This window comes from Pteropus medius, unplaced genomic scaffold (assembly GCF_902729225.1).
Source record: "Pteropus medius unplaced genomic scaffold, Ma_sr-lr_union100, whole genome shotgun sequence".
Classification (NCBI taxonomy): Eukaryota; Metazoa; Chordata; class Mammalia; order Chiroptera; family Pteropodidae; genus Pteropus; species Pteropus medius.
The window spans coordinates 8034634-8051202 of NW_024351543.1; the positions used below are offsets into that span (position 1 = coordinate 8034634).

The window sequence follows — 16569 nt, forward strand, 5'->3', positions numbered from 1 at the left end:
TTTTAAAAAACCATACAGTCATGTACATTTGAGATCAAATATATGAAAACTTAATTGACTGAAATCAAGAGAATGATAAATATTACAATGAACACTGAACATTTATAGCCACACTGTCCAATAAGGTAACCTCTAGTAACATGTGGCTATTTAAAATAAAATAAAATTTAAAAATAAATTTAAAAAAATAAAATAAAATGAAATAAAATTAAAGTTCAGTTCCTCAATCACACTAACCTCATTTCAGGGGTTTAATACGTGTTCACATATAGCTAACAGCTACCGTACTGAACAGCACAGACACAGAACATTTCCACCACTGTAGAAAGTTCTACTGGACCATGCTGGGAGAAGAAATAAATACCCAAAAGAAAAATGCTGGTGAAGCAACATGTGTCATCACTATATAGTACCGCAAAGTTGTTTTTTTTGGCTTGAAATAAACAGCCTAAATAAGCATCTTCATCCATTCCACTTTCAAACCATGGATGAAAACTGGTTTGAATGCCAGAATTCACTTACTGTTAAACTCAGCACTGACAACACGACTTGACAGCATAGTTTTGTGACGTAGCACTTTCCTTGCCCGTGTTATTCTTGAATTCAAGTTGATGACATATAACCAAAGCTGAAACCACTTAGGCTCCCAGTCTGTAAATATCATGCACTTATTTGAAAAACTATTTCACATCCAAGGTAAAAATTGTTTTCTTCCTTCACTCTCATTCCTTTTCCATGACAGTTTTATAATACCAAAAGTCAAGCATCTTTGTTAATCTCAGGACTGCAAGTAACCAGATCTGGCTCTAAACAGATTCTCTACTATTTGTAAGTATCAGTAATACATAAAGATACTACATAATAGGATAGAATCTTATACTTAAAAAGGATGAGATCCAACAATAAACTTCTTTGTCAAAAATTTCACTATAAAAAAATAGGAGGAAAAAAAAAAAAGAGTAATGTAGGAGACCCCACTGATGCATCCAGAACATCAACTAAATAGTGTGTGTGGTGGGGTGGGGTGGGGTATTAGAATAATATTTTAAAGACTACTAACTGAACTATAAAATGCACCGGAAAACCTAAGATCTAAAAGTTCTGGAGCAGAGAGAACAGAATCCAATAGTGCTCAAGCCTAAAGGGACTGGGCGACTGTTAGGACAGTCTAAAATGGGGTAGGGTGGGGCAGGTCTGGCCCTGGCTCACCTTTCCCTGAGTGAGACACCCCCCAAATGATGGTAACTGTGCAGCCTTCTAGGGAGTGTGTTGAGTGTAACTGTTCTCTCTCATAACGGAATTGACAACCAGAATGGTGGATGTCAGATATTGTCTCGGGGATGAAAGAGCAAAAGAAAAGGTTCTAAGAAGCTTCAGTGAGGGATATTTGTGGGGCACGGTCACCATCAGGAGGAAGAGACAAAGATTAACATTAAAGACAAATGAAACCAATTTCCTGATTTTGTCAAGCTTGAACCTAGGCAACTATTAACTGACAAAGGGGGCTACATTCTGTAGAAAGAAGTTGTAATATTGGCTTGCATGGTTTTTAAGGTTTATTGTTTTTGTTTTTCAAAATGTTGGAAAGGAACAGACAGGAAACCAGTGAGAGAAAAATAGGTTCTCTGATTTTTCCAAAATCACCTATGCTAAACATATGCAATGGCAAAATGAACCACCTAGCTATGTGAAAAGTAACACTATCTTTAAGTGTCCATTATTAACAGATGTGGAAAGTGGTAGTAAAGTACTGAGGCCTTTGCCTAAGAGTTGTCTAAAGTTTGACAGTGTCTGATTAACAATCAGATAATGAGATTTTCTACCTTTAGGAGAGGTGCTAATTTTAAAAGTGAAGGTGATGCAAATCCACCTACAGAAATATTTAAAATAGAAAGTAAGGGAATATATGAAATAGAGTGGAGATTTTAGATATTTAGCATTCAAGGGGGCCAAAAGATACTGAATGTATCCTACTGGCCTTTGCTAATTAAGATAGAATGTCACTGTGGAAAGGGCAGTGGCCTAGAAGACAAGAGTGGCATGACTTCTGGTCTAAGTGTTACCTGAGGAGGGATGATGTGCCCCAGACACAGCATTCCAGCTCCTCATCTGATTGATGAGGATAAGATACCCTTCCTGCCTTGCTGAAACACATGCTCATGGATAACTATTAGGGACAAGAAATGTGTGCAGCCATAGGGAATATGCTAACAAGAGAAGCAGCCTCAAGAGGTGGCAAGAGCATGAGCACACTGTGAACTCAGCTGGAGGACTCAGCGGAGAAAAGCCTGCAATGCAGCGAAAACAGGAACAGGAATGTGGGAGTTAGGATATTACTTTACTTAGTATTTTGGCATCCACGAGGGTAAAAAAAAAAAAAGGAAAAGAAGAAATAAACTTTGTTCCCTCTATAAAGGAACTAGCATTTCTTCTGAAGTCAAACTGCTTTTTAAGGGATTTCAGAAGCTGCTTGGCAAAAATTACTGTTTTCATATATTCTCACCTAATCTTCACAAAAACTCTATGACATAAGAAAGGCGGGTATTAGTAATACCATTTTACAGATGGGAAAGACTAGAAATGTGAAGTAAAATCAAGAAAAGAAAAAGGTCAAATAAAAGTTACAGCACAACATATATAGTATCTTAGAGCATTTCTCAAACCTTAGAATTCATAAAATTAGCTAAGGAGCTTAATAACAATCGCGATTCTTTGGTTCCACTGCCAAGTGTGGGGTGGGATCTGGAATGTGCATTTTAAGTAAGCTTTCTGGGTAAATCTGTTCCAAGTAGTCCATAAACTCCAATATGAAAACCAGTCTTGGAACTTCCATGGAAAAAGGCCAATTAACTGGAGGGATCCGTCACAGAGCCACCTGATCACTAAAAAACGAGAGAAGCAAACAGGCGGAGTACTGCAGATGTGCGCCAAGGGCCCATGGCTGCTGTGCTCATTTCATGTATAAATGATCTGACTAGAGAATCACATCTCATATGCATGTGGAACGCAGAGCTGCTGAAGAGGAAAAGTGCTTCTGGATCTGAGGCGGATTTTCAACTCCACACGGGATAGAGAAAGCACGGTTAGCACATGAAAATAAGGATATGTTTATATTACATTTCCAAAGGGTGAGATGGAAACTCTGATGCAGTGGGAAGTCAACTCTGCCATTTCTTGGGTGTGTGACAGTCACTCTGCCTCTCCAAACTCAAGCTTCCAAACTCTAAATGGAGGAGGCTACAACCTACCTCAAGAGTGAATGATCATCATATATTTTAATAGAACTCTCTGTGAACTATAATGCGAACAAAACAAAAACCAGCATAATGATATAAAAAAAAAAACCCTGGAGATTACTGACTTTCTTAAACACTGATTACAAGCTTTTTGTAAGCATCCTGCTGAGAGGTTGGCAAGAATGGCAGATTAAGTGTCACAAAGCCTAGTAGCACGCCAAAAAGATGTGGGAAACAGCTGACTGGTGAAATCAGAAGAACTCACAGAACATTCCAGAGGAATGCGGGAAAACATCCCTTTCTCCAATGGTGGCAAAGGATGAGAAAGGAGAGAAGGCTCAGGACGTCAGAGTGTAGTTCTATTTCATGCAAATTACCCCTAGTAAAGTACAGACAGTATCCATTGCACTTAGGCTAATGCCACAGTGAGACTCTGTGATCTGACTAGAGAATCACATCTCATATGCATGTGGAACATGTCTACTGAATTAAACAGCTAAATATAAGGAAAATAAAGATTTTAAAGATGTTTTAGGAAACAAAAGAACAGAAGTTTAGTAGGGAAGTCATGTGTAACTTCTTTCTCAACTACTGCCCATGGAGATGACTGGGGACTTCTGATCTTATACTAAGAACTCAGTAGAAAATTTGGGGTAGCTTCTTCAAAAAAGGGTGGGCCAGGAAAAGGAACAGTGGCCTACTTGTGTGTCCAAAAGCATGGGGATCAGCTGAGCTACTTTTGGACAAAGAAGGACATGTGCCCTGTGAACCTGTCTTTTTTCGAAAGAAGAGTAATAGTAAGGGATGGAAGGTGGCATTTCCAACCGCAGTTCACTTTTTAAGATGCCAATCTTGTTTCACTTTAATGTGAAGAGAAAGAACAGACCCAAACAGAGGGTGAGAGGAGCAAACGCCTGGGGAGGCCCGCGGTGGCAGCAGTAGTCACCAGCTCAGTTAAGAGATGGGGAGGAGCCAGTTCAGGTCTGGGAGACAGGTGGGAAAATGGAAAGAGGTCAGCTCAGATTGTTGATTTCTTCCTGTATCCCCCAGGCCCTACCTCCCACCTGAGTTTGTTGTTTTTGTCAGGAGCTTTACTTTGCTCATATATATGGTCTCTTTAAAAGGAAAAAAATAGGAAGGTTATTTGCTATGTAAGGTCAGGAAAAAGTTTTTGAACATAGAAATGACAATTTTTTCTTTGATATCTTGCCAATCAAGGCATCACACCAGCTGATAAGTACATCCCTACATGTCATCAAAGAAAATCATCTGATCACCTTTTAGTTCTACAATGTACATGGCAACATTTATGAGACTAGCATTCCATAGGGTAGAGAATTAAAATGACAAGTGAGGAGGGCCTCTTAAAAGGAACTATACCTCAAATATGAAAAAGTATAGTCCTAAAAGGTATGTAAGCTATACCTTAGCATATCAGGTACAACTTCAGAAAAACAAGGGAATGAGCATGGAGAATATGAGCTGCTCAGAAAGGGTGGAGCAAGAGTCCACACCCAAATGTAATGCTGTGAACACGAAAAGTTCTTATCTACTTTAGAGGTGAATGTGATGTAAAAAGAAACTGAGAATGGAAGTACAATAGTATGATAAGAATTTGAACATTACTATGAGAAAGTGAAATATATTTTAGTAAGCAGTTATCTCTGAGGTCAATTTCCTTATGCATCAGCAGTTATATGGTTCTCACTACTGAAGTAAACAGCTAAATATAAGGAAAATAAAGATTTTAAAGATGTTTTAGGAAACAAAAGAACAGAAGTTTAGTAGGGAAGTCATGTGTAATTTTGTACAGAACAAACTGACTTATAGGTAATATGAAACTCTAAGATAGGAAAATAGCATTTGGCCAAGAGAAGGGGCTGAGAAACAGGTGACAGACAGCCAACTGGCCTCTGAAATGTCACAGCAACAATTCGGGGTGGAGAGCTATAAACAAAATGATGAATGAGTTTTGTTCAAAGAAAAAGAAAACAAGAAGAAAAGAACTGTGATCTTTGAACAGTAGAAACATTGAATCCTACACACTGGAGACAGGAATAAGTCAACCCATCAACAGGTATACGTAATGAGTGACAGAAAGACAAAATTTACTGTACCACATTAAGAAAATGATACCCTAATGATAGTATAAACTGGGTAAGTTTGGTTACAGAGAAACAATTTTGAATATGCACATGTAACAAGTATATAACTTAAATTACTGTACAGCTCAAATATGACACTATATGTAAAACTATCTGCTAAATGTCAAATCTACCTATCTGTCAGGCAGTGCGGTTATTGAGAACAATGGCGAGAGTCCATGTACCTGTAATCCGAAGAGATATTTAATAGCTTTTTAAGCTGAACATTCTTAATGATTTGTTCAGGAAATCCTGGCAAATGCTGCTAACAGTAATATGGCTAACAGAATTGCTTGACTTGAATTGTAAGCATTTTTTGATTTATATGCTACCCTGTTTGCCAGAAGGGCCAATAGCAGAGGAGTGGTCACTGAAACAGAAGAGGTGAAGCAGAGGCCATGAATAATCCATCAGCTGGAGCACTAGCACCTGGACGGACAATTAATATCTGACTGTACTGGCAAAATGATTAAACAGTCTATAGTCGACAACATGCTGCCTTTATGTACCTAACATTTTTAATTATTGAAAGTACATAATTACCTCTTTAAGAATGCAAATGAGTCACCATGAGAAAGAAATAGGTCACTTGAGACTATTGGGAAGTTAAAATTATGATTTGTTTTTAAAATGAAAAAGAAATAGTATACACACGAAAGTACTGGAGGAAGAAATATAGGATAAATGATGATGTGTAGAAAGAAATGAAGAGGTTATATGGTATATAAGTAAAGTAACTTTTCTTTACTCCACAAGCAAAAGTGAGAACAAAGGGCAATATGCTACATTAGGATTTACTTGCCTTTTTAAAAAAAATTTTTTATTTTTAAAGAAATATGAATACTGAAAAAGGAAGTGATTGTTTTATATTCCTCCTGAATAGAAAGTTCAGACATCTTCAAGGAGTGAGAGCGCTTTAAAAAAGAGCCTGTGCATCTATAAATTCCATATGAATATAACAAAAATAGCTTAATAAACTTTGGTTAAAAACTCATTAGCTATGTGCATTTTTCTGTATATATCATAAGACAATAAAAAGTTAAAAAAACTCATTAGTTTAAATATGAATGAAACTGTCAAAATAAATCTTAAAAAACAAAATGTTTTGACAAAGATTTTGGAAGAATACAGAACAAAGAAAACACCAGAATAATGCTAATGGATAAGCGCATTTTATGAACCCCAAAGAATCCAACAATGCTGGTGATAGGTTACTGGGACTGAAAAACTGAAAAATGAATCCTCGAGGTGGCTACAGGCATTTTACCTTAAGGTAACATTAGCAAGAAGTAAACAACCTTTAAAAAACAAAAAAACATAAAAGAAAACCACCTCGTTCCCCAATATCAGAAAATGAAAGCTCTGTTGTGAATTCACACCCAAGGCAATGATGGTTTTCTTCCCCTGGTTCTTATAAGGAGTACTCCTGGGCCTGGGTATCTACTACCTAAGCCCCCAGCAGAGCGCTCACCTCCCAGATCTACCAGACTCAGTACATTTGGGAATTCCACTACTCCTGATGGACTGGCTAGAGACAAATTTGTTTCTCTTGGTCTTATAAAGATCAGGCTGTTCTGGGAATCAATTAATGTCCCCTACTCCCAAAAATGGTTCCACTATATGGATGCAGCTGTCCAGAGTTTAGTATGCTGGATACAAACAAGATACCGGAAAAACAAAACTGAGCTGCAGACCACATCCCAATCTCCACGGGAACTGAGACTGCAGGACCTTATCATCTAACCAGTCTTCTCGTTAACAACACTGCACACCTGGGGTAAGTTATGCACTAATAACCCAGTTCCTACAGTGAATATGAATTTTATCTGGGCTATATTGATGTGATACGAAGTTCCATCTTTAGCTATAGCACGCATGTGAGAAAGAAAAAGTGATTAACATTTGTTAGTGCTGATATTATTTTAGTCTATAAAAACACTTACCTCTTTGACGCTATGTGTTACTGCCCATATTAGAAAAACTCTTGACATCACCTGAAAAGAAGTCAGGACAACAGAAGATGGAACAATTCCTGAAAGAAATTTTAGGATGGGTAAATAAATGTACTGTATTGTTTCAACATGAAATAGATTTTCTAAAACATGCAAATTTTAATGTTTAGACACAAAACCATCTTGAGCAACTGAAACTTCTCTATATTGCTATAAAGACTATGTTTTTCAATGTAGTAAATATTAAAACTTTTTCCTCAAAACAATAATATTGTTTAATGGCAATAACAAGTTATGGAATCTAGTACCCTTCTTAAGCCTTCCAAAAATCAATGACCAAGTAAAATATTTTTTACACTTATATTGGTAGAGAAAATAAAACCACTGCTTAACTTTTAAAATTAGACAATCAAAGTTCGTTTTACAATATAGGTTTCAAAAATGAATAGGCATCTATAGAAGGGAAGTCAATTTTATTTGTCTCTAATGGCTGTTGGAAGCTCCTGTATATCAGACTTAATATACTATCTAATGGTTAACTTGGTATCTTACAGTCATTTGAAGATTTTGCCAATAAGCATAGCAAAACCAAAGTTTATTATCTTCGTAAACCATTTCTTCTCACCTTGTTAATTACAGTAAGCACTGGTACAATTATCCTTCCAATGTTCTTAAGTTATAACACTGGAATCATCTTTAATTATTTATTTTATGTAATCATCAAATTCTGCTAAGTTTACATTTCTTTGGCCTCTCCCTTCAATTCCTAAACCACAATCTCTACCTAGAGACTAGCTGCCACCACTATTATATGAAATTCTCGCCTCCTTCAGGTCATTTTAAACCCAGCAATAAGCCATGATCTGTAAACATCATTTTCTCTTCGTAACTTTACACTGGCAAGGAACTGCTACTAAAATAAAATCTGAAAGCAGAATTATGGGTGTCCAATCTGCAGACCCCATCCCGCCATTTCTCTCTGGCCATACTGCTGCCAGCAACTAGACTTATCAACACCCTAAACATCTCAAGTTGCACACGTGAGACATTCTACACCTGCCAGGAACCTCTCATCACAGTCACAGATTCTTTTTCCACTTTAAAACTAACCTCATTTTTAATACATTCACTGGACTAACCCTGACCAATTTTCTTCTTCCAAACCTTCAAAAATGCACTCTTCTGAACAATTATATAGCTGGACAAATTACAACTTGCCAAAAGACTGTGTACAAATTAGAGAGATAAAATTGCCTCTACAGGTTTGACTATAAAAGGAAATCACTTCATACTTCATTAGGAAAAAGAGATGCTACATTCTGTTAGAATGAGTTTCTTAAAGAAGATTTGGGCTTCAAGAGGGATGGTTCAGTTCCCAGAAGTAGGTAACATAAATATGTTGAACAATGCTTAGCATATAAAGATGCTCAATAAATCTTTGTAGAACGAATGAAAGACAAATATAAATGTATGGCCATGTAGGTCAATGAAATAGAGTTGCAAGCCAGAAATAAACTCTCACATTTATAGTTACATGATTTTCAACAAGGGTGCTAAGAAATTTCAATGGAAAAGTGATTGTCTTTTCAACAAATGGTGCTGAGACAACTGGATCGCCACATGCAAAAGAACAGAATTAGAACACTTCCTTACACCATATACAAAAATTAACTCAAAGTGGATGAAAGTTCTAAATATATGAGTTAAGACAATAAATGTAAATCTTTGTGACCTTGGATTAGGCAGTAGTTTATTAGATATGACACTAGAAGCACAAAAAAATAGAGATTGGACTTCATCAAAAATAAACTTATTTGCTTCAAAGGACACCATCAAGAAAGTGAAGAGACAATCCAGAGATAGGAGAAAACATGTGCAAATCATATATAATAAAGAACATAGCTAAAATATATAAAGAATTCTTACAATTTAATAAAAGACAAAAAAACAATTAAAAAATGGCAAAGGATTTGAATAGAGATTTCTCCAAAGGAGATATGCAAATGGCCAGTAAACATCATCAGAAAAGATGCTCAACATCATCAGTCATCAAAGAAATGCAAATCAAAACCATAATAACATATCTTTCACACCCAGCAGGATTGCTATAATCAAAAAGACAGACAATAACAAGTGTTGATGAGAGGTGGTGACATTGGAACCCTCATATACTGCTGATGGGATTATAAAATGGTACAGTCACTCTGGAAAAGTCTGGCAGTGCCTCAAAATGTTAAATACATAACTACCATATGACCCAGCAATTCTACTCCTAGGTGTATATGTACCCAAGAGAAATGAAAACATATGCCATACAAAAATTTGTACATGAATGTTCATAGTGGTATTCACATTAGTCGAAAAACAGAAACTACCAAAATGCCCAACAACAGAGAGATAAATAAAATGTGGCATAGCTATACAATGGAACAGTAGCAATAAAGTAAATAAAAATAAAAAGGAATAACAAATAAAAAGAAATGAAGTACTGTTACATACTACTGTATTGATGAACCCTGAAAATACTATGCTGAGTGAAGAAGCCGGTGAAAAAAGACTACATGTCTCATGATTCAATTTATACAAAAAGCTACTTTCCGTCTCTATAGGCAGCTAACTATAGAGACAAAGATTACCTGGAGCTGGGAGGTGAGGAGGGAAACTGGGACTGACTGCTAATGGGTATGGGGCTTCTTGTAATAGAGGCACAGGCATTATAATAACTTAATATTTGAGATTTTAGAGACTCTCATCTATGGGCACTTTTTTCTACTGCCAAAATTGGAATACTTAGTAAGTACAACTTTTAACTGAGGGATTTGGAAGATTTCAGAAATGAATATTGCAATGTGGCTGAACACGTTTATTACTTATCCCTTCTCTACTATAAAGGGGGACTATGAAGATTTACATGTCTTCTTTTTAAAAGTGCTAAAGAAAAATACTAAGATTCTTTTTTCTTAAAAATAAGTTTTAGTAACCCAAACAAAGATTTACTCTTTTAGTATATTTCTCATCAGTCTTTTCTTTTAAGTATATTTTTATTTTATGTTTCAACCATCCTTCACCCCTCTCCCCTCTGGCAACCACCAATTTGTTCTGTTTCTATGAGTCTGTTTTTGTTTTGTTTTGTCTGTCTTAGATTCTACATGTAAGTGAAATCCTATGGTATTTGTCTTTCTCTGACTTATTTCACTTAGCGTAACACCCTCTAGGTCCATCCATGTCTCAAATGGCAAGATTTCATTCTTTTCCATTGATGAGTAACATTCTATTGTATAGATGTACTCTTCTTTATCCATTCATCTATTGGACACCTAGGTTCCTTTCATATCTTGGCTATTGTAAATAATGCTGCAATAAACAGGGGTGCATATATCTTTTTGAATTGATGTTTTTGTTTTCTTTGGATAAATACCCAGAAGTGGAATTGCTGGGTTGTATGGTAGTTCTATTTTTAATTTTTTGAGGAATTGTCATACTGTTTTCCATAGGGGCTGTACCAATTTACCACCCCACCAACAGTGCACAAGAGTTCTCTTTTCTTTACATCCCATCAACACTTGTTATTTGTTGACTTTTTGATAGTAGTGATTTTGACAGGTGTGAAGTGGTATCTCACGTAGTTTTGATTTGCATTTTCCTGATGATTAGTTATACTGAACATCTTTTCATAAGTCTACTGACTATCTGTATGTCTTCTCTGGAGAAACGTCTATTCATGTCCTCTGTCCATATTTTTAGTTGGGTTATTACTATTTTTTTTTATATTGAGTTGTATAAGTTCCTTATATATTTTGGATATTAATCTCTTATTGGATATCTAATTTGCAAACATCTTCTCCCATCTGGTAGGTTGTCTTTTTGTTTTGTTGACAGTTTCTTTTGTTGTGCAGAAAGCTTTTAGTTTGATGTAGTCCCATTTGTTTATTTTTTCTTTTGTTGCCCTTGCCCAAGGAGACACATTCAGAAAGATATTACTAAAACTGATGTCAAAGAATTTACTACCTACATTTTCTTCAATGAGTTTTATGGTTTGGGGGTCTTACATTTAAGTCTAATCTTTTTGAGTTTATTTTTGTATATGGTGTAAGACGGTGCTCCAGTTTCATTTTTTGCATATATCTGTCCAGTTTTTACAGCACCACTTATTGAAAAGACTGTCATTTTTCCATTGTATAGTCTTGCTCCTTTTGTCATAGATTAATTGACCATGTAACTGAGAGTTTATTTCTGGGCTCTCTATCCTGTTCCATTGATCTATGTGCCATTTCTATGCCTGTACCAAACTGTTTTACTTATCATAGCTTTGTAGTATAGTTTGAAACCAGGGAATGCGATACCTCCAATTTTGCTGTTCTTTCTCAAAACTGCTTTGGATATTCAGAGTCTTCTGTGGTTCCAAATAATTTTTAAGATTATTTGTTCTAGTTCTGAGAAGAATGTCATTGGTATTTTGACAGGGATTGCACTGAATCTGTAGATTGCTTTGGGCAGTGTGTACATTTTAATGATGTTAATCCTTCCTTAAGTATATTTTTAAATACAATTCAATTTCTATTGTTATACTGTTTGTATTTTGCTTTTCTCACTTAACATTTTAAAGCAATTTTCTCTCTTAAAACATAGTCTTCAAAATATTTTAACGAGCCATAATATTCCTTTGATTGGGATACATTTGTTTATCTATTCTCCTTCTGAGAATAAACTGCTCCAATTTCTTGATAAATGAAGTAATAAAGTATTAGAAATAACGCTTAAATTTTTTTGAGGCTTAGACCTTAAAAAAATACAAAAAACAAAACAAACAAAAAAAACAAGATTATTTCCTGGGGACAGTTCCCAGAAGTAGAACTACTAGGTCAAATGGTATGAATGCCTTGAAGCCTCTTGAAATATATTGCCAAATTCCTTTCCCGAAAATCTGTATCAATATACACTCCCCATAGCAGTACACAAATGTACCCGCTTTTGTACACCCTCTACAGTAAATTTACATCTTAATAAGCTGGGGGATAAAAAGCTGATCAATGCTTTCTAATTTGATACAGATGCAGAGATGTTTCTGGCTGTGCCTGCAGGCGCTCCTGCATTTCCTACCCAGGGAACCAGCCTAGTTAGGCAACTGAGTTTTCTCCCAAGTGATGTAATTCATACCAATTCTCATTTAGTTTCTACGGCAAATGAACCTACCTCAAGGGTGAACAGCAGCTCAGGTCCTAGCTTCACAGTCCAATCTCAAAATATCTGCTCTACCAGGCCAATCAAAAGGTCAGCAGAAAGAAGGCACCCTAATATAAGCAAGACCATCTGAAGGCCAGTAGCTCCAAGTTCAACCTTGGAGTCAAGCCAGACAAATAAAGAAGGCCACAGAGATGGACCATATTATCTTAGCTCTGAACAGAACTGACATCACTGAATATTATCAGGTGGATTTTATAAGAAACGATTAAAAAATTATTACCTGATTTGCTGTAGAAATGGTATGCAGTATAATATCCACCCGATCATTCAATGCTTGTTATATAAACCGCCAAGTGGGAAATTTGTTTTCGAATTCAATGTTAAGAAATAGTTGTTCCTCTCCAATGAGAGCAATTATATAACTCAGTAGTCCTTTTCAATTTGGTAGTCAGAAAGTTTCAAGCCAAATGTGAAGCATACTAAATTATGATATTTTGTATGTAAGTTATCACAAATCTTTGTTAATGAGGAGTATAGATTGATAAAACAGATCAGATCCTCCTTCTTTACTAGACTTCTCGCAGTCACTTCCATTGTGTTTGCCTTTATTACGTCATTACCCTTTATTTGAACACGATGACATTGCATGTTAAAACTATAAAAACCACAGATTTTTTGTTGATCACTTAAATTTGTTGCTTTCAGATGACAAAAAGAAATCCTGCTATCTTATCGGTAAGCTATCACTAGATCAAAATTCATTCCAAAAAAGACTTCTGATGCATCTATTATTCATTAATTTAGTTCATCATATATTTTTGGAGTACCTACTTTGTGCCAGGTATTGTTCTCCGTGCTGGAGATACAACAGTGAAAAAGACAGTGTCCCTGCCCTCGTGAACTTACTCTCAAGATGTGACCGATTTGCTATGCAATCGCTCTTATTTTTAGGACTTTTTTCTGAAGGTGATGCGAGGCTACTAAACATTTGTAAACAGGGAATGGCATAATTGCTCCTTGGTTTCAGAAAGATATCTCTGTCAGCAGTGTAAATCTTTGGCAAGACAAGGTTATAACTTGGGAAATAATTATGGGAATTTATGTTGAAAGGGCAATGAACTTTTGAAGCAAAACATTAGCAGATGAAAGAAATACAGGCGTATGTGTGTGTGTGTGTCTGTGTGCGGGAAGCTGTATAAAGGGGATCTGGCAAATGGTTTCTTGTTTGCCCAGAATCAGGGTGCTCTGAGGACTCCCAAAACAGCTGAGCTCTGCAAAGCGGGTAGCACTGGAAATCCTCCCTGCACAGTGCAGCCCTCAGATGGGCTAGGTTAGTGGGGTTGGGAGATTGGCTACATATGACAAAGACCAGGTTGAGAGTTAGGTACAGGAAAGGCAACACATGTTGGGAGCAGAGCAGGATAGTGTTTAGATGGAGCCCACAACCAGGGAAGGAGCCAATCATAAAGGAATACATGGATAATACAGACCAGACCAAAGAAAGGTAGGAGACATAAACTTGGTGTAAGAAATTAAACTAAATGATGGCAAGTGAAATCAGAATTTTCCTACCCAAATACTAGATGCACTGAAATAAAAGTAACATTAAATGATAACAAAAATCACCAGCGGCAACCAAAAAGGTATGGGGTACAACTTTAAAAGTGCTAATCAGGAAAGGAAAGATTATTGCACTCCTCCTACTCTGTTCTCATCTCCCAAAAGTGATATGGGTGAATCGATAAAATCTTGAGAATTTTCAGTAACATGCCCAGATTTGGAGAGAAACAAAAATATCTGCCTGCAGTGTGTCAGACATAGAGGCTGGAAAATGATGGGGCCGTGGGGAGAAGTGACAAACTGGGAGCCACCTCATCGATGCCAGGCTCTTCAGGCCCCACCATGAGTTGGAGGACTGGTACAAAGTTCCCCATAGGAATGGGATATATTTTCTATAGGGTTGAAGAATCCAGGATGGAGCCATGAATTCTCAAAAGAGAAGGGAGAGTTCCTATGTTTTAAATAAGTAATTCATTCATATTGTTCAAAATTTAAAAAGTATAAAGATATTCAGAGAAAAGTCTCCCTCCCAATCTCATCCTACTACAATTCAGGTGCCTTTCCCTCAGGAAACCAATTATTAATTCCTTGTCTATCATTCTAGAGATACAGTTTAGATATATAACAATAAATATGTAAGTGAATATATAGATATATTTACAGATCCTTTCCCCCCAATTTTTTTACATAATGGCACCTTTTTATACACATTGTTCTACAGTCTGCTTTTCTTCCTTTAAAAAATATCCTGATGATCTTTCTGTATCAATACATATATGCATTGTTTTAATTACTGAGGCTTTATGTTTTAATACCTAGTCTCCTAAGCCCTATCTCCATGCTCTCGGTGTACAGAAAAATAAATATATAAAACAGGAAAACTCCAATCCTTAAACTGGAGCTCAGAGGGGAAAACAATTAAATCTTAAATACTGCGGAAATGCAGTCAGAGAGAATTCAGTAACATCTATATTACAGCAAATAAAATGGCTCCACAGGACTACTCGCGCTTTAACAAGATGAAAAAGAATGGCAACCATACAAACAGAATGCAAGGGAAAAAATAAATAAATAAAAATAAAGCATGCAGTGCATCTAGGGGGAAAGTTAAAGATTAAAGCAACTAGAGTGAAGATAATAATTATGGAAAACAAAGAGAGTTCAACACAGGGATAATTGTTATCCCCGAAGTAGAGAACCCAATAGATGGAACAGAAAATGTATTCAACGGTATAATCCAAGAAATGAAAGAACTAATTTGTACTAGAAGAATATATCGTGTTCCAGAAAACAACTGATAGTGAATGAGTAAAGCCGAGAAAGTTCTTGATTACAACAATAATACTTAATGGATCCAAACGAAAAAAAAGCAAGTTACCTACAAAGTGGTAAGAAAATCAGCCTGGCTTCAGATTTCTCCACAGCAACATCCAAAGTCAGAAGACAATGAAGCAACACTACAAAGGTCTGAGGGAAAGAAAGTATGTTCAAGAATATTATACCCAGCCAAGATGTTATTCTAGTGCAATGGTAAAAGGTAATAAACATCCCTAAATATGAAAGAAATTATCATATAATGCCTATGCGACTGACATTCTTGAAAAACATGCTGTCAGAAATTCAGTCAAATGAGAGATCAATCAAAATAAAGAACTCAGGATTGGAGAAGTCATGGTAAAAAGGGCCTAGGGTAGGCAATGAATCCACTCAAATATAATGCTAAGACTTAACAATGATGGTAATTATGATCATAGGACACAGTGTCAATGCTTATAAACCATAATAATAAATTAACAATTAAAAAATGGAAGCCAGGACAGAAGAGATGTAAGGAGTGACAATAATAATTTCCTTAACAGAATTAGAGATGTTGCCTGAAACTGAAATATAGCTAAATATAATTCTAATCTAAATTTTTCATCATCTTTCTGTTAAACTTAAGGGATTTTATAGTAAATAATATATATCTCATGGTAAAAAAAGTTTTATAATTTATTTTTTATAAATTTAATGAAAAATAGCATGTATAGAATGAGCAACAGATCTTAATTCTTTCATCTATATACTTTTCTTGTATTAATGTAGAGTGAACAGAATACTCTGAGTGATGTTTATCTAATATTAATGAAGATTAGTTTTATTGGTAGAATTTGGAGTCACTTTAAAATTGTATCCTTTGTACTTTACCACAATGCTTGAACTCCTTATAAAAAACATGAATTATAATTTCAAAATTAATAAAATAATTATTCTTAAGAAGAAATTAAACATTTGGCACTAGTGAAAAGATAATTCTGAAACTAAACTAATTCTAATTTTAAACAGGAATTGTCTTAAATATTTTCTCTTAGAGTATAAGCTAATCTCAGGGAAATAAAATATTTCTGGCCAAAATAAGAAGAGTGGGAGTATGGGATTCAAGGAAAAGATGACTGGCTTAAAAAAAAAAAAAAAAAAAAAAAAAAAAAAAAAAAAAAAAAAAAAAAAAAAACA

General features: G+C 35.6%; 1 protein-coding gene across 2 annotated transcripts in view; it reads right to left on the reverse strand.

Moving 5' to 3' along the window:
- HACD2 (3-hydroxyacyl-CoA dehydratase 2) overlaps positions 1-16569 on the reverse strand; it is an 87095-nt gene that overhangs the window by 25190 nt on the left and 45336 nt on the right. For both annotated transcript variants that reach the window (XM_039843213.1, XM_039843214.1), the window contains exon 4: positions 7324-7412. In XM_039843213.1, the coding sequence (XP_039699147.1) occupies positions 7324-7412 (89 nt within the window). The remainder of the gene's footprint in view (positions 1-7323; positions 7413-16569) is intronic.